The sequence below is a fragment of the Eleutherodactylus coqui genome, chromosome 9 (genome assembly GCF_035609145.1).
Source record: "Eleutherodactylus coqui strain aEleCoq1 chromosome 9, aEleCoq1.hap1, whole genome shotgun sequence".
NCBI lineage: Eukaryota > Metazoa > Chordata > Amphibia > Anura > Eleutherodactylidae > Eleutherodactylus > Eleutherodactylus coqui.
This window is the reverse complement of record NC_089845.1, coordinates 44982868-45001932: the sequence shown is the minus strand read 5'-3', so window position 1 is coordinate 45001932 and position 19065 is coordinate 44982868. Positions and strand designations below refer to the sequence as shown.

Below are 19065 nucleotides of genomic sequence, written 5' to 3'. Positions count from 1 at the left end.
ACTTATATTATATATGTAATTACTTCAATTCTTTGACAAATTAATAAGATCATCTCGTTGCCACAATTGCCTGGTCCAGGGAGTTGCAGTGTCTGTTAAAGATAATGAGCTATCAAACTACAAAGTTAAAGGCTCCGGACACCTTTGGGGGCATTTCTTTTTTTAAGTTAATTGCATGTATTTTGGGTTGACAGTTTTACAATAGCGTTCCGTTAAGCATTTTGCCCCCTTTGTCTTCTGCAGCTTCTACACATCACTGTATAGAGATACTGCAGACTGAGTGGCATCTACATAGTAAAGTGCCATAACCAGAGCTAACTCAGATCGTGGCAGTCGTTAAAGACAACTGATAGATACTTTAATTTGGAATGGCCTAATTATCCTCAAGGTCATGTTTCCAGCAAGTTATTAATCTTCACCTTATGAGTTGGGGATTATTCTTCACTCCACCTTTTCTTGCTCCCTGTTTTATGTTTAATCTGTGTAACACACCACAAGTCTCAATGTGCACTCCTCTCAGGCATTTCCTAATCTGAAAATTGATGTATGTAGTATCTGTATCGTTAAGCTTTGGAACTTTCCGACTGCTTGTCTATTTTGTACTTCGTTACTAATAACCATTGACACAAAAAGAAAAACAAACAAATTGATAATCTACGGAGTAGACTCGGCTCCCAAGCTTGCTCCATGTACACTCTGCAACGCATTCAGGAGGTAGGTAAAGCATAGGGGATAACTTGCTGATCATTAGAGGTCTTACTGCCGAGACCCCCACCAATCTCATGAACGTCTCACACCCCTCTCCCCGTTGTCCTCATTGCGGTGTTACTGGACCCTCTGCAGTCCTCAAGATAGGCAGGGGAGACGTCCACTGGTCAGCAAGCCATCTCCTATTCTGTGGATAGGGGGATAACTTAAAATTTCAGTACAACGTTTTAAATTATAGATTGCAGACAAAACGAGAAAAAAGAAGTCTCAGATCTAACAGCCCAGTATAATGCTTAGTTTTTCTTACAAATACACTGAAGGAAAAAATTAAACTTTGAGGCCTTCTGCACACCGCAAAGCCAGATTCTGCATGTGGAATCTGTCACTGGGAGCAGTGGCGTTTGCCCGTACCTGGTTACTTTTATTTTCATTTGTATTGCGAATGGTCTCGCCGTCAGACATGCGCAGTAGTTTTTTCTTTTTTTTTTAAAACTCCAGCTTTGACACTGTGGAAGGGCCGCGGATTGGATGTCTCCCATTGACTTCAATGGAAGCCGTCTGCATGGAATCCGCACAAAAATGGAGCATGCTGTGTTACTTCCTTGCAGAAACCGCAATTGGTTCCCATAAGTGTGCAGAAAGAATCGATTTCGCATAGCATGCCATAGGTTGTATTTGCTGCGGATCCACGTTGCAGATTTCGCAGCAAATATCCGCCCGTGTGCAGGAGACCTTATGTACAATTTACCGCTGTTGATGTCTCAGCAGCAGGACGCCTCAACAAGCTGCACGACCCGCAATCTGGAAGAGGGCTCACCATACACACAGCTTATTTCACAGAGGCGCACAAAGTTTTTGTCTTTCCACCAAAGCATTCCGACACATAACTGTGACAGATACGTACCTGCAGTGTGATGGCATTCTTCTTTTCTGGTCTGTTCAGATAGATCTTGGTTATATTGTCTTCACTGACAACCTGTAAGGTATCATATTTCTGACCGGCGCTCACTGATGCCGGATCTTTTACAGGTGCTTCAGAGGAGATCAAATTGTGAACGAGCTCTATGTAGGATTTTATGGCTTCATCCTAAAAAGAGCAAGAAACAAAGTATTGCCATTGTCACTGTACAGATAAGGCACATATATATTGGAATATTGCTCCTAGCAATTGTGTCAATATTCAGAAAGTGCAGAGAGAGCGCCGTATTACATTAGGAACGGGTTGTAAGAGAACAACTCTTAGGCCTCATGTCCACGGGGAAAATCAGGCCCGCTACGGATTCTACATGTAGAATCCGTAGCGGGTCCCTCCTGCCCCGCGGACGTGAGCGCTGAAAATAAGAATTTAAAAGAATTTACCTATCCGTAGCGGGCGGGGAAGGTCTGCTGTTCCTCACGGCCGGATCTTCTTTTTCGGCCGGCGATGAATTCGTCACGCCGGCGGCACGTCGCCGGCACTTCGTCGACGTGCCGCGCGCATGCGCCGGGCACATCCGCCGAGCCGAAGCAAGAAAGATCCGGCCGTGAGGAAGAGAAGACCTTCCCGGTCCGCTCCGGATGGGTAAATACTTTTAAATTCCTATTTTAGGTCTCCCGCGGATCCGGACGGCTTCCATAGGCTTCAATAGAAGCCCGCGGGAGCCGTTCCCGCGGGAGCACCGCACGAAAATGGAGCATGGTCCAGATTTTTTCATGCTCCATTTTTTTTAAAATCCCTTTTATTGACCATCCGCAGGTATTTATCTACCCGCGGGTGGTCAATGCATCCCTATGGGATGCGGATCCGCATGCGGGAGATCCTCTGCGGATCTTAAATCATATTTTGCCCGTGGACATGAGGCCTTAGGGCGGCTGTACGTAACAGATGGCCGTCGCTTAAAAGCTCACCGGGCAAACTGCTATTTGTCTGACACTCTCATACACATGCACACTTGGCTGGTTGCATCGAATGTAGAAGGATGACCCAGCTGCTGTGGAGACACTTTTAGCAGCAGTTTACCTCCCCAACAAACGGATCGGCTGGAATCCAAACTTCTGATCCTCTTCTCCCTTGACATCTGCCATTGGGGGACAGTTGGAAGCCCCTACAGACATTAGATGATCAACTAAACCCAATGAAAATCGGCCGATATGTACCCTGCCAAGGGAGAGCTGCAGGGTCTAAGACGACCCAGATCTGCTCTGTTAGTGGCTACAGTGGAAAAGTGTGAAATAATAATAATAATAAAAACAAAAACAAACAAAAAAAAACAAATACAAAAACACGACAATGTGAATGACCCCCATAAGTGTTCTATGACGCCATGGGGGCATAGATGTAAAAAAAAAAAAGTTACAAAAATCCGTTTTTAAAAAATTACCAAATAAAGTAAAAAAATTAGATATATGTATATAAAAGAAAATGACGCGACACAAATCTGAACTGCCGCAATATGTGCCCTGTAATCTGAGACTATACAAGTTATATATCAAAACCTTTGAAAAAACAAAATGCTGAACCCATTCCTGTACTTTATCATTAAGTATACCAATTTAAAAAATAAACCATAGATAAAATAAAATCTTTTTTAGCTTTTTATCCCTAATAAAACTAAAAACAGGAAAAAAAAATGGCTCCATACATTACGGGAAATGAAAAAGAAAAAAAATATATGATATATATTTTGGTATCTGAAGAAAAGAAAAAAAGTAGGGCCATAAAACCACAAAGGGCAAGATCCCTAAAAAAGGGTCCGGTCCTTTTGGACCAAAATCTTCTGGTCCTTAAGGGGTTAATAAGTTCACTACTGATCATGATGAGTGTCACTTTACCCATTGTATAGGTAGCATTGAAGCATAGTGAACATTCCATAAGACGTTGGCCAATTAATACAAAGCATCCTGATCAACTTCTTAAGGATGCCAACACAGGATGAAGCAGAAGACATCCGGCCGGATGTTACATTAACCCTTTACAATCCAATTTTGGATTCAGGGTTTCCTAGAGGGCTTTCTCTTTCCGCCATTTCACAATGGAGCCATCTGCTGGCTAGAGCCAGTATTGCAGTATGTGACATGCTGGAGAGGCCCCCCGACAACAGAGCGGCCAGTATTATACAGTAAGAATACCCTGATGGACGTCTTCCGACATCAGAAGCTGTACAGCCTTCAATCAGAATGTCTTCAGCCGTCAGACAGTGGATTGGAAAGGGTTAAGATAATGATACAATTTAGGTTGGCCGTTTCTGCACTTCATCTTCTTCCAACAATACTTAAGCTTATAAGCACCCATGGCGTAGTTCACAAAACACAGTCAGCTCTTTGTAGAGGCTTGGGTTTATCGGGGTGTGAGCGGTGCTAATGCTTTAAAGAGAGCGAAGGGCAGACTCATTTAACGTTAAACGGGCGGCAGGACGAAACACGTCGATGTAACCTATTAGGACATTCCATATAGAGGAATACAGAGGGCATCCTTGTTAACAGCTCTGCTTCTAGGGAGAATAATGCGCTATACAGCATTAGGCTGGAGTCACACGGGCATGTGCGCATCAGTGCAGCGGTGTAACGGAACGAATTATGCTTTTTTGCGCGCATCGGTGGATTTTATCATACTGCTTTTGGGTACAAGGCATGTGCATTTGCGTGCGGCAAAAAATACATCGATTCAAATGGCCAATTAGTCTAATGAGTTCCAGATGTGTTTTTTGCTGTGCAATTTCGCAGGGTTTCACGCCTCTCCTATTTTGCGTTCTATTGCACATCCCCAGTGACTTCTATGGGGACGTTTGGAGCGCAGGGAAAGAGAGCATACTGCTTTTTTTTGCGCAACCAAAATGCACAGGAGAAATTCTTATGTGAACAAACCCATTGAAATCAAAGGGCTCTATTCCCTATGTATTGCGCGCGCAAATACGCCCGTGTGACAAATTGCTTAGGACCGTGATGGCGAACCTATGACACGCGTGTCAGCACTGACACGCGTAGCCATAGTCGCTGACACGCGGCCGCTCCCCCGTTAATGAATACCGGCAGGGGCCGTGGCTCCCCTTCCCGAATTCACCAGCACTACTAACAGCGCTGATCCCGGCGCACACTGTGATGTCAGTGTGCAGCCGGGATCCTCCTCCCCCCGTCTCCAGACGTCTCCTACCTGTTGGTTCCGCGGGAGAAGGCGTCCTGCAACACACTGACGTCTCAGTGTGCGCGGGAGATCATCGCTGCTGGAGGGCGCCGGGCACAGGAGGAGCGGAGCATCCACAAGGTAAGTACATATAGGGGGGTCCGCTGGGGGGAATCTAATGCCGGGGGCTGCCGTGTGGGTGGGGCAGCTAAAGCCGGGGGCCGCTGTGTGGGTGGGGCAGCTAAAGCCGGGGGCCGCTGTCGCCGCTGGGGGCTCATCATTACTAAGATAAGTGAGGTGGAGGCTGTGAGAGGCGAGGGCCTGTGCTATGGGTGTTTTTGGTTTATTAAATACAGTTAGACATTACAATTATACATATTTGTTATTTAAACTATAAATATCGCAAATATATGGATTTTTTTCTCGAAGTGACACACCACTCGAATCATGCTCGGTTTTTTGGCGAATTTTGACACACTGAGCTCAAAAGGTTGCCCATCACTGGTTTAGGAGAAACATGTTGTATTTAACCCCTCCCCGCTCCAGGACATACATTTACATCCTGGAGTGTCGGGGTGTATGTATGAAGAGAGGGCGTGGGGACGGTCTCTCACCCTCTCCTTACAAGTAGGCCAAATACAAAAGCCCCCAAAATTCCAGCTTTTGTATCTGCTCTACTAGCAGGTTGGGAGCAAATCCGTGCACCATACACAATGTTAATTACACATGCACTGCGGATCGTACACAGCCATACAGATCAGTGGAGCCCATATGCGTGAAACCCGTGCTAATAGAGCATGCTGTGTTTTTTCTTTCACTTGTGGAAATTGCAATTCCTACCCGCATGTCTGAGCGAACTGGTAAAAGCCTATTATTTTCAATCCCTGCGAATCATCTGCGGGGACGGCGATCATGGAATTCACAATTCCAATCTGGTCGTGTGACACCGGCCTTCCGCTGATGACCACATGGCGGCGCATGGTGTATCTATGGCTCTGTAGGGATAATGCATAGTTTTCTTACCTTTGATAAATTTCCAAGCGAGTTCCAGGCGTCCCACTTGGCTTTATTTACGAAGTCCAGCATACCGGGCTTAGGAGCGTTACAAGATCCTTGGGTTGCCTTAGGAATTAAAGAAATAAAAAAATATATATTATATATATTTCTTTCCATTATGAAGTCATCGCACAACATCCAGATTGTGATAAATCTCAGATTATTAATATATGGAAACATATAAATAGCTTGAGTCCGACTTTTGGAGATCTTCGCTGGCTGCTAAAATGAACTGGGCTCTCATCGAGGCTTACATCTCCTCTTGCAGTGGCTGCCTGGTCCATTATGGTACAAGGGGCATCCAGGTGATGGCTCTTACACTGGGATATCCATACGCCCTAACAGAATTGGACGTCCTCGGACAGCCCCTTTAAGTGGTTGCCAGCTGGCCCCTTTTTCTCTTTTGCTGGACACACTGGGACAGTCTACGGACTATAATGAACGGTGGTTTATATTTCCGATGGACGTTATATTTATTGAAGAAAAATGTAAAAATGCCACATGAGTTGTGGTTCTACAACCGTGAGGATCAAATGAGGGTTTTCGGAGCTGTGATAGGGATGAACAGTCCCTATGATTCTCATAAACACAACATGCACAGGGCCAACTTACATAGGACAGAACATGGACACCAGTCCGTGTGCTGTCCGATATACATGGACGATGTGCATTGATATGCATTGGCATGCCCTATTTCTCATCCATGATTACTAATGCATTAGGCGGAAAAAAAAAAAGGAAAAAAAAAAAAGCACAATTTCTTTGCCCGTGTGAAACCACCCTAAGAGATGCCATGAGTTTTTTCATCCAGACCATCAGTCCATATGAAAAACCGTCCATGTGTATAGTCTCATGGGCTATAATGGAGCCGTGTGCTGCCCGTGGATTAAAGGGAGTCTATCAGCTGGAACACACAGTCCAGACTGCAGGCCTGATGTTGTAGAGCAGCAGGAGCAGAGCACACTGATACATAGTTTATGGGGAAAGAGTCAGTAGAACTTATATTCATTTATATCTCTGTTATCCTGAGCTGAGCAGTCCAATGGGCGGAGCCATCAGTGATTGACAGCTGTGTATGAATGTACATATAAAGATAGCTGTCAATCACTGATGGCTCCGCCCATTGGACTGTGCAGCTCCGAATGTGCAGAGCTATACATGAATAAAACACACGTTCCACTGAATCTTCCCCCATAAAACTATATATCACTCTGCTCCACTCCTCCTTCTCTATAGCATCAGGCCTGCAGAATGCACTGTGTTCCAGCTGACGGATTCCCTTTAACACAGCCACCAGAGGGCCGCAATATACAGTAGTGTGACGGGGGTCTATGGGACTCAAAAGAAATCTCTATTTATCATAGTCTGACTACAGCCACAACTTAGTATGTATCATCTATATATATATATACCAATCCATTACCTGTTTAAACAGGGCATACAATTGTAATTTTGTATCATTGCCGGGGTCCTTTTTCAGGGTCTTCAAGTCTTTCTGGGCTTTTTCAAAGTCCTGATGACTTAACTGCATATGTGCTGCTGTTGTGTGAATCCCAAGGACTGGAGTACGGCGCCATCTACTGGTCCTGTGGCAGAGACAGTGAATAAGATACAATGTATCCTTAATCCCTTAAAGGGGTTGTCTCGCGAAAGCATGTGGGGTTATACACTTCTGTATGGCCATATTAATGCACTTTGTAATATACATCGTGCATTAAATATGAGCCATACAGAAGTTATTCACTTACCCCCTCCGGTGCTGGCGTCCCCGTCGCCATGGCTCCGTCTAATTTCGCTTTCTTCTGGCGTTTTTAGACGCGCTTGCGCTGTGCGGTCTTCTTCCTGGTGAATGGGGCCGCTCGTGCCGGAGAGCTGGTCCTCGTAGCTCCGCCCCGTCACGTGTGCCGATTCCAGCCAATCAGGAGGCTGGAATCGGCAATGGACCACACAGAGCCCACGGTGCACCATGGGAGAAGACCCGCGGTGCATCGTGGGTGAAGATCCCGGTGGCTATCTTGGTGAAGGAAGAAGAAAGAAGTCGTTGCAGAGCGGGGATTCGGGTAAGTAATATATATATATATATATATATTTTTTTTTTTTTAACCCATCCCTTGGGTTTGTCTCGCGCCGAACGGGGGGCCTATTGAAAAAAAAAAACCCGTTTCGATGCGAGACAACCCCTTTAATTAGGGGCCCCCTCCCCCCCCCCTTTTATTTTTTCCCTCCACCCCTTTAAAAAAAAAAAAAAAAATCATAACTTCTTCATTAATGTACTTCTTCACTAATATAATGTACTGAAAAACTTTTAAAAAATTCTAAGTGGAGTAAAATGAAAAAAAAAAATTACATTCCACCATCTTTCGGTGCATCTTGTTTCTCCGGCGCACAAACTGCAACAAAAATGACCTGATAACTTTATTCTATGTGTCAGTCTGATTACTGCGATACCAAACTTGTGTTGTTTTTTTTTTACAACACTACTCTTTTTTCAAAGACATTTAATTTTTAAATATTTTTTGCTGCTGTACAGGGAGATTTAAATGCCGCTGTAAGAATTGACAGCAGCATTAAAAGGGTTAATGGCCGCGATAGGCCGTACGGTTGATTGCAGCTATTGCCTGCGGGTGTCAGCTGTAATAAACAGCTGACGCCCGCACTGTATGAAGAGGTCACTCCGCGCCCTCTCTTCATACATACCCCGACACTCCAGGACGTAAATGTACGCCCTGGAGCGGGAAGGGGTTAAATACAACATGTTTCTCCTAAGCAGTTTGTTACATGGAGACTATAATGCAGGGGGGGGGGGGGGGAGAAGTGTCACACATTATGGGTCGGCATGTAGTGGCCCAGAGTTGTGTTTACTTGTATTTAACATGTGTATGTGCCTTTAAGTTAAATATTGCATATTCATTCCGCCAGACAACTTGCAGCCTCTTTCTCATTGGCTGTCAGGAGCATTATTGTGATTGGACATTTCACCACCCAGGTCTGTGATTGGTGGAGGAATTCCAGTCAGAATAATTTTGAGTGTGGGTACGTTGTCAGTTAGGAGCGAGCCAGGAAAGAGGAAGGAGGTCAAGAGCAGAGCAGGAGAGAAGGACCAGCAAGTGCGGCAAGAAGGTAGAAGTGTGAGCACTGACGGCGAGAAAGAAAGAAATAGAAGGGATTTGTATGGAGGGGTATCAGGAGAAGACCCCGCTCCGTACACTGCGGGTGACGGCTGCTTCTTACAGCTGACACCCATTCATGCTGATTGCAGCTGTTAACCCTTTCCAATCCACTGTCACATCTGAAGACATTCTGATTGAAGGCTGTACAGCTTCAATGTCGGAAGATGTCCAGCAGGGTATTCTTACTGTAGATTACTGGCCGCTCTGTTGTCAGGGGCCTCTCTAGCATGTCAAATACTGCAGTACTGGCTCTAGCCAACAGATGGCGCCACTGTATAATGGCAGAAAGCGAAAGCCCCCTAGGAAAACCCTGAATCCAAAATTGGATTGCAAAGGGTTAATCCTTTAAATGCCCCAATCGGAGTTCAGGGGTCTCAAACCGCCTCCTGCAATGAGACCATGTGGTGCCATAGCAGCTGGGGGCCTTCTGAAAGCTCCCCCAGGGCTGCCATTGCAGATCGCCAATCAAGCCATGCCTGTGGCAACTGCTTGTCAGATCGCGGTATGATGTAGTACTATGGCATTACATTATACTGCAGGAGCGATCAAACCATCGCAAGTTCATGTCCCCTGTGGGGACTAAAAAAAAACAAAAAAAACTATATGAATTTGGTATTGCAGTAATCATACTGACGCACAGAATAAAGTTATCGGGTCATTTTTGTTGCAGTTTGTGCGCCGGAGAAACAAGACCCCCCCAAAGATGGCGGAATTGGGCTTTTTTCCCCCATTTCACTTCACAAGTTTTTCAGTACATTACATAGCACCATTGAAAAATCCAAGTTGTCCCACAGATGATGACGAGCCCGCAGGCACCCACGGGCCCGCAGACGCCCGCGAGCCCGCAGACGCCCGCGAGCCCGCAGACGCCCGCGAGCCCGCAGACGCCCGCAGACGCCCACGAGCCCGCAGACGCCCACGAGCCCGCAGACGCCCACGAGCCTGCAGACACCCGGGTCGATGGAGAAGTAAAAGTTGATTTTTTTTAAAGAAAATCTTAGAAAAGTGGGGAAGAAAAAACAAAACAAAAAAGGGCCGCGTCCTTAACCCCTTCCTGTTTATTACAGCTGAGACCTGGCGGCAACAGCTCCGATCAGCTGCGCGGAAAACGCAGCTTTAAATCGTGGCATTTTTACCGTAATTTTGAATGGCGGCTTTGAACGCACGCTACGGCGCTTTTTAATGCTCCCCATCATTGTGATGGGTGAGGAGGTGCGCTAAAAAAATGTGAAAAAGCAAAAATAGAACAGACAGCTCTAAAACCGTGGCGGCAGAAACAGCGGGTTCGAGCGCAGGTCTGAGTGACCCCATTATAATCAATAAGAGCGTCGTACCGCGGTCAGTACGGCGCTCAGGACACCGCACTGATAGCAGTACAAAGCGGTACGCGTGACAGCGGCCTGCGGGGCTACAGACACATCGCCATGTAGTGCAGGAAATGAGCCATGTCTGCGAAGACCACGCCAAGGGGCCCCAAGCCTTTAGCCACTATCACTAATGAGGCCACTGGGGCGGCTACCATTACTACTTGGACCACTATAGGGGTTACTACTAATGGGGTCACTATTACTAATGGAACCATGGGCGGAAATACTGCAGGAAATCCAGCGGGGGGCCTTATGGGGCCAATATTACTAGGCTCACTATAGGGGTCTATTGGGGCCACTATACTACATAGTCTTACAATCAGCCGGCCGGTGATGATCAAGGACACCCCTGCTGCAGGTCTGCAGTCACCTCCACTGTCTCACACCCGCAGTGCTGCTCCACAGCTCCCCCACCTACTGCGGCCGCTCCAAGTACTTCACGTGCAGCGACTAGTGGGGAGACAGGTGAGCGCCCCGCGGACAGCCGCCCCTCCGCTCACCTGACTCTGGGAAGTGGGATCCGCAGGAAGGACGCAGCCATAGAAGACACGACGCTGGAGGTGCGAGGTGCAAAATCCGCGACCTTCTCCTCTTCCTCCCGGCGACGGAGGAACACGTAACAGCCGCTCTGATTGGTCGGCGCCGCGGGATTTCCTTCTACTTCAGTGCAGCCGCGCCCTCTGCTGGTGGGAAGTAGGTATTACCTGTAGAATAATCGCACTCCCAGCAGCCGGGAATTAGATGCTTTGTAGATACAAAATAATTCTGGCACCACAATATTGAATATTTAATGTTTTGGCTTTTGGACTATTCTAAAGTAGCAACCAGCACTCAAAGCTCGGACACAAAACTGACCTTATCTTTATTCTGTGGGTCAGTTTGATCGTCGAGATATCAAATGTGTATAGTTAGTTTTCATGTTGTACTACTAAGAAAATAAATACTAAAAAGTAATAAAATACGTTTACCTAAAAAAATAGCTTTGTGTCATCATATTTTGACACCTACAATTTTTTTCCCGTCGTTGGGGGGCTTGTCTTTTGCAGGGTGAGATGCAGTTTCTATTGGTACCATCTTGGGGTCAATAAGACTTTTTGAACAGTTTTTATTCCATTTTTTTCTTGGACATGGGATGCAGAGAACGGCTTCACATGAGCGTATGCGCAATTGCGTGCAGCTTAGCGTGATGTTTTTGAGCTATGAATGAAGCTTTTTTTGCGTGCGTATCAGCGTATTGTACTGTACTTTTTCTGCCCACTGGGCATGTTCATTTGCAAACCAATAGAAAGGGTTAAAAGTCTTAATGAGTTCCAGATGTGTTCTTTTTTCTGCGCAATTACGCAGAATATCACAAATCTTCTTGTGTACTGCGTACGTTTGCGCGCCTCCCATTGACTATTATGGGTGCCTTTGGTGCGCAAATACACAGAAAAATAGAGCATGTTCTATTTATTTTTTTTGCGCAGCTGAAACGCCCATGCAAAGTAGGGAAATGTGAACAAACCTATTGAAATCAACGCGAGCCGTGCCTGCAGTTACAAGCGCCGGCCACTACACGGAGGTAAAGACTTCCGCTGCTTCCACTCCGACCTCTGTGTAATTGAGGCGCTGTCAGCGGGCGCACAATCAGCTGATCGGTTGGGGTTCTGAGTGACGGACCCCAGCCGAACAATTATTGATGACCTATCCTGAGCAGAGCTCATCAGTACTATTCTCCCTGGAGACCCCTTTAACATCTTCCTATCATAACTGACAGCAGCAAGTATATGGTTAGACGGCCGGGATGGGGGTTTGGTTGAAGGACTCATTCTTGGGAATGTCATCTTGTTTGAAGATATCATGAACACCAATCGGCTGGGGCATGGAGTATGGATCGAACTTATGTAGCTCTTTCATTGGCATGTCCAGCGTGTTGCATCAAGGAATGTTTGATGGTTGGATCATGGGGTTGGGGGCTTTTGTCCCGTTACCAGTTTTCGGTTGTTTTCAGAAAATGTTTGCTTGCCAGAGGCATTGATCGTGGTGCATACAGTTCCTGCTCCTTTAAGATCGATGGTGCAAGGTGGGGGTTAGAGAAACAACTGAAAAAGAGAATTGGCCATTGGGAGTCAGTGCTTTATACGTTATACCCATCTATTGTAAGGAAGTTTCATTGCAAGTGTTTTGTGTGTGATGCCATTTAATCTGCTTTGCCTACATTAGTGCGGGTTGGTTCTTGCAAGAGCTTCCGCTGGCTCATTTTGGATAATTGGACATTTCTGTGTCTACTAGTGGGCATTGCCTGCAGCGTCCGAAGAGCGGGCCCACAGCCAAGGAGACAGCAGGGTAGATAAAGGTATTGTCACGGGGCTCCACCATCTCCCCCCATGGGGGTAGCTAGGGACCTGACCACGTTACTGCTGGGGGAGATTACAGGGGTGGTAACTGGGGATTACCTTATCCAATTGTCACTTGTGACGCCACCATTCTGTCCTCTGGGGCGGATCTTCCAGATTAAATAAAGTAGTCCATACATAGAGTAACTTTCTGAACAAGAACCGGGAACGGTCCGTTCCGTCCATTTACTGCAAACTCTTGAACATAAACTCCCACAAGCAGTACTAGTACGGTTACAAAAAGCCAAAGTGGTGTAACAGAGGATTCTCAGGGCATCAGATTATTCCACCATCCGAGCAATCTGTGAAGCTCCTCTCGCGGCATATTCTCTCTCTACCGGTCAGCACTCACTCTCACGTTCTCCTCCTCTCGCTGAGCTGCGGGCTGTGTCACTCTCAGCGCTTAACAGAAGCGCTGAGGATTCCTAGGTTGGTTAGGCAAGGGCCGAGCACAAAGAAGTCACTCGGCTTCCTTCATTACTCCACACACCGACTGACTTGTCCGGTGTGTGGATGTGGACCAACTTCGACTCCATCACCTGGTATTCTTGCAAACACACACACACACATATATATATATTGTGAGGGATTAGCGTTTAGGATCGGTAGCAACCTGGGCATAAGCAGTCAGAGACAGTGACACATAGGATAAAGTCTTTAGTCCAGGCTTTGCCTGGGTTTATTTCCAAGCAAACAAAAGCAAAATACAGGCCTTAACATCAGGCAAACATAACGTAAATCCTGCTCGTCTGAGCACTTACTAAACATGTAGCGTTCCTGTCTACACACTGGTAATCAAAAATGGCTCCTGCACACAGCCAGCCAGGACTCTCAGACCTGCAGAGGTCTCAGCTCTCTCCTGGCCCTGTAGGCCCAGGCTTTATAAGGCCTGGTACCAGCCCCACCTGGTACGTGGGAGTGACCATCCCACCCTTCACTTTGGTCACTCCAGGAAAAGCCGGCCCGGATTATGTGGCTTGGAGCCACTTACATACTACAACGTGTTAGTAGCTTAATGCTACTAACACTATACTGCCGACTTCCTCCACCGAGCCCAGGCTGCTCGGTGGCACGCATCTGCCCAAGCGCTCCCCAAGGCAGCATAGGAGAGCATCCTAGGCGACACATACCTGCCCTCCAGCACCTTGCCGGTCACCGTCTCACAATATATATATATATATATATATATATATATATATATATCCCACGATCACATGACTACAAATGACACATACAAAACGTTACATTTACCAGACAGGACTAGACCTAACAAACATGAACCCTCTCAGTCCTGCAACCATGCAATCCACATAAATCAAATGCACTCCACAAACAAGACACTGACAAGACAATGGCACGAGACAGACATATAACATTATGGAGGGGCCCCACTAACTCTGGACCACTACACAGAGAGAAGCTGGGCTTGGATAGACACGAAGTCCAAGTTGGGTGGATTGGGGCATGAGAAATGATGTGGGACTGTTTGCTTTCAGAATACCACATCCATGCCCCTCTCTACAGGCAACCTGATATTTCGGGGGTTCATACTAGTGGTAATCACGCGGGTGTTCGTCAATCCAGGCAAATAATCTGGGACATTAAATTAGATTTTTTTTGAGCCTGTGGGCAGCCTACCCGGGTATCATAGGGGTTTGGTCGGACATTCTGAACAGGGAAAGGATCAAAATCAATAAAGAAGTGTGACCTTTTTTATTAGCCGCAATGGGGGTATTGCTGTGCAGTATTGCGAGTTGAAGGTGGGATCACAGGATTTTTTGAGGAGTGATGGCCGACATTTTAGGCTTTATTCACATTTGTCACTGGGGGCAAGTAAAGTCCAAAATGTTGTGTGCAACTCTTCACTGTTAGGACTTTAAAACATAACCTTTAATAAAGCAATTACAATTTAAAATAGTACTCACAAAGACTGACACACATAATACATAAAGAAAAATATTAATAACTCTGGAAGTGTATCTCAGAGGATTCTTGAAAATGTAGATGCCATATATCGTGCTTTCTAGGTATAGTGTGATGCCTTAACTGGTATCTATTCGAGGCAACGAATAACCGTTTTAGGGTGATAATACACCCCCACAACGGTAGTATCTACAGTCTTGGGAAACTGATAGTGCCCCAGACCGAGATTATTTGTGCTTGGTATTAGCACCAAGAAGGCTTAATCAATATCTGGTCCTTGGGCCGACGCGTTTCGCTCGACTTGAGCTCCTCAGGGACCTCTTGTGAATATTTAATATGCCTCTCAGGATCTTAACAGCAATTGCATAATAACCAAATAGTGAGCATTCAGTTGGTCGCAGGTAAATATATGTCTTGCAGATCAGATGTTATCTGCAATGAAGTATATAATATCTCTTAATATGGAAAAAAAAAGAAAAAAATGTTTTTGAAATTTTTTTCTTTAACCCCTTAATGACACGGCCTATTTTGGCGTTGAGGACCAAGCGATTTTTTTGGTATTTTTCCATCTCCATTTTTCAAAAGCCATAACTTTTTTATTTTTCCGTGGACGCGGCCGTATAAGGGCTTGTTTTTTGCGTGGCGATCTGTAGTTTTTATCGGTGCCACTTTTGGGTATATAGACAATATCGTAAAATTTTTATTTTATTTTTTTAATGATAACAGGGAGAGAAAACGCATCAATTCTGCCATAGATTTTTTCTTTTTTACAGCGTTAATCATGCAGCATAAATGACACACTAAATTTTTTCTGCGGGTCGGTATGGTAACAACGATACCAAAATTGTTATATTTTTTTTAGGTTTTTACACTTTTTTGCAATAAAACCCCCTTTTTTTGGAAATCTTTTTTTTTTCTCTATAGCTGCATTCAAAGTCCTGTAACTTTTTTATTTTTCTATGTACGGAGCTCTTTAAGGGCTTATTTTTTGCGAGACGAGCTGTAGTTTTCATTGGTACCATTTTGGGAAATGTACGGCTTTTTTGATCACTTTTATTGCATTTTTTGTGAGGCAAAATGCTAAAAATTAGCATTTTGCCTCTGTTTTTTTAGCGTTTTTTTTACGCTTTTTGTCGTACAAAATAAAAAGCGTGTTCAACTTTTTGTACACGTCGTTACGGACGCGTCAATATCCAATATGTGGGGTTTTAGTTTTTTTTCCCTTTTTTTATGCTAATATTAGAAAAAGCATAAAAAAGGGGTTTTTTTACATTTTTTTTTTACATTTTTCTTTTTTTTACACTTTTCTTTTCTTTTTTTTATACTATTTGAGTCCCTCTGAGGGACTTACATCACTGTGCCTATGATCGCTGTCATAAGGCATGGCAGAGCTACTGCTCTGCCATGCCTTATCGCTTGTACAGTGATTATAGGCACAGGCAATACAGGACGCCAGTGTCTGGCGTCCTGTTGCCATGGTGACAGGCCGGGCTCTCGCGATGACATCGTGAGAGCCGGCCGGAGACACACAGGGATCGCGATCCCTCTGGGAACTCTTTCCCTGCCGCGATCTACTTAGATCGCGGCAGGGAAGGGGTTAACAGCGGTGGGCGCATCTCCGATGTCCCCCCGCTGTTGGAGCGGGACGCCGGCTGTGACTGACAGCCGGCTCCCGCTGCGGGATAGCGCGGGATCTTATGTGATCCCGTGCTATCTCCAGGACGTACCGGTACGTCCTTTTGCGGGAAGTACCAGGCTCCCGGGACGTAACGGTACGTCCTGGAGCGGGAAGGGGTTAAAAAAATTTTTTTTTACATTTTTTTTTCTGAAAAGTTCAGAGTAAGCCATGTATCAGAGTCTCGCATTGTGCAAGAGACAGTGCTGCATGGACTTTACACACCAATGCCTTGCATCTACCTTGATAGCTTGCTGGCCCCTATATATTTACTAATTCCTATCTACCAGTGGTAACGATGCTGCCTAATAGTTTTTAGGTCACACACTGGAGAATTTCTAACTACTATCTCTCTCCGCTAATTAGATTCTATTAGTGCCTTATTCCTAATGCTTCTCTGATTACAAGATAGCAAAAAGTATCACACTAAGTAGCAGGCAGATCAGTAAAATAAAAAAGGATAGAGCAACAGCAAGCCAACCACCCTCAGGGCGCCCACCCACTGGCGTTTTTTTACCTGCGTTTTGCGTTTTTCCTGCACAGGCATAGAGATAACATGTGTTCCTGTCCACTGGCATTTTTTTTGCGTTGCGTTTGCGTTTTTAACATAGGAACTGTCAGTTGCATATGTGTCCTTATTTTTCTCCTAATGCACCCATGAATGTCAATGGAAATTAACGGAAAAGCCGCGAAAACGCCGCGAAAACGCTGCGTTTTTTTACCTCGGAAAACGCAAACGCCAGTGGGTGGGCGCCCTGATGGTGAGTATACTGATACCAATCACTCACTATCAGGGTGGTTGGCTTGCTGTTGCTCTATCCTTTTTTATTTAAAAATTATTATTATTAAATGTTCTTAATTGTTAGGGCGCCCACCCACTGGCGTTTGCGATTTTCGTGCGTGAAAAACGCAGCGTTTTCCGCAGCGTTTTTGCGGCTTTTTCGCGGCATTTTCGTGCCTTTTTCGTTAATTTCCATTGACATTCATGGGTGCATTAAGAGAAAAATAAGGACACATATGCAACTGACAGTTCCTATGTTAAAAATTGCAACGGACTGAAAAAAAAACCGCAAGTGGACAGGAACACATTCAATTCTAATTGCTCTTGAGAAAAAACGCAAAACGCAAAGGAAAAAAAATCGCCAGTGGGTGGGCGCCCTAAAATTGTATTTTTTTCCCATAACTTGTCATTTTTATTATTTTTTTCAAAACATAACAACAGGTACATACAAAGTAGGGAGACGACAGTTCAAGAAAATCAAAAAGAGCGATAGGTACATGCAAGACACAGCTGAGTATCAAATTGGGCAAGAGAAAAGGAAAAACCGCACATGTAAGGTATCATAGTAGAGGTATTCCATGATATTCTAATACAGCTGGACTAGAGGGTAGTAAACTTAGGCTTTTAATCACCCTGATCTAAAACAAACTACTGGAAGAGCAAATGAAACATACAACCACACTAAAGAAGGCAAAAGGACTTAAAGGGGTTGTCTCGCGCCGAAACGGGTTTTTTTTTTTAATAGCCCCCCCCGTTCGGCGCGAGACAAACCCGATGCAGGGGTTTTAAAAAAAACCCGCATAGTACTTACCTGAATCCCCGCGCTCCGGTGACTTCTTACTTACCTTGCGAAGATGGCCGCCGGGATCTTCACCCACGGTGGACCGCAGGTCTTCTCCCATGGTGCACCGTGGGCTCTGTGCGTTCCATTGCCGATTCCAGCCTCCTGATTGGCTGGAATCGGCACACATGACGGGGCGGAGCTACGAGGAGCAGCTCTCCAGCACGAGCGGCCCCATTCAGAAGGGAGAAGACCGGACTGCGCAAGCGCATCTAATCGGGCGATTAGACGCTGAAATTAGACGGCTCCATGGAGATGAGGACGCCAGCAACGGAGCAGGTAAGTGAATAACTTCTGTATGGCTCATATTTAATGCACGATGTATATTACAAAGTGCATTAATATGGCCATACAGAAATGTATAACCCCACTTGCTTTCGCGGGACAACCCCTTTAAGGCCCATTTACACGGAGTGATGATCGCTCTAACGACAGTTTGACTGACAGCTTTGAGCGATCATTTTGCATAAACTTTTAAGTAGCTACTCAGCTACTTCAGAGCAATTAAGTGTGCAAATGAAGCCTTTAGCTGAAAGCAGTTAATAGCCAGCGTATCTGTTTAGGCCCTATATAAAAGGCATTCAGACGTTCCCTATTCATTTCTCTCCCGTCTACCTTCAGGGCTGGAGACTTTGCTGTGTCCACTCAGTTCTTAGAGAGTTAGCTGCTTTGGGTCTTTAACTGAACTACGAGTTAGTTAGCAACTGCAGGTCATTTTACCATTGAGCACTGTCTCTATTCCTCTGTTAGGAGCATAGGGAACCATTTATTCGTCAATTAGATAGATGGTTGATTATTATTGGTGCTTCCTACAGTTTTTTTTCTCTCTACTAGTTATTGATAAGCAGTAGTTTACTTTTGAGCATTGACTCAATCTCTCTAAGTACATTGAAAGGGTTATCATTCCACTTGTTATTTCAGCCCATTCATCAGAGGCTGGGACAGTGGGATAACCTTTCCAAAGAACCTCTGTATATATCAGGGTATTTTAGATCCCTGTCCATGTTATCTTTTATTAGTTTAATGCCCTTTGTCCTATAGGCGTCACCAATACTCCAGGGTATCCATCT

General features: G+C 45.3%; 1 protein-coding gene across 1 annotated transcript in view; it reads right to left on the bottom strand.

The window, feature by feature from the left end:
- LOC136579051 (enoyl-CoA delta isomerase 2-like) overlaps window positions 1-11033 on the bottom strand; it is a 41321-nt gene extending 30288 nt beyond the window's left edge. The window contains exons 1-4 of the mRNA XM_066579311.1: window positions 10901-11033; window positions 7287-7449; window positions 5831-5929; window positions 1613-1795 (exon numbers count right to left, since the gene is read on the bottom strand). Coding sequence (XP_066435408.1) covers window positions 1613-1795; window positions 5831-5929; window positions 7287-7449; window positions 10901-10941 — 486 coding nt within the window. The 5' untranslated portion in view covers window positions 10942-11033. The remainder of the gene's footprint in view (window positions 1-1612; window positions 1796-5830; window positions 5930-7286; window positions 7450-10900) is intronic.
- Window positions 11034-19065: the final 8032 nt, after the last annotated feature.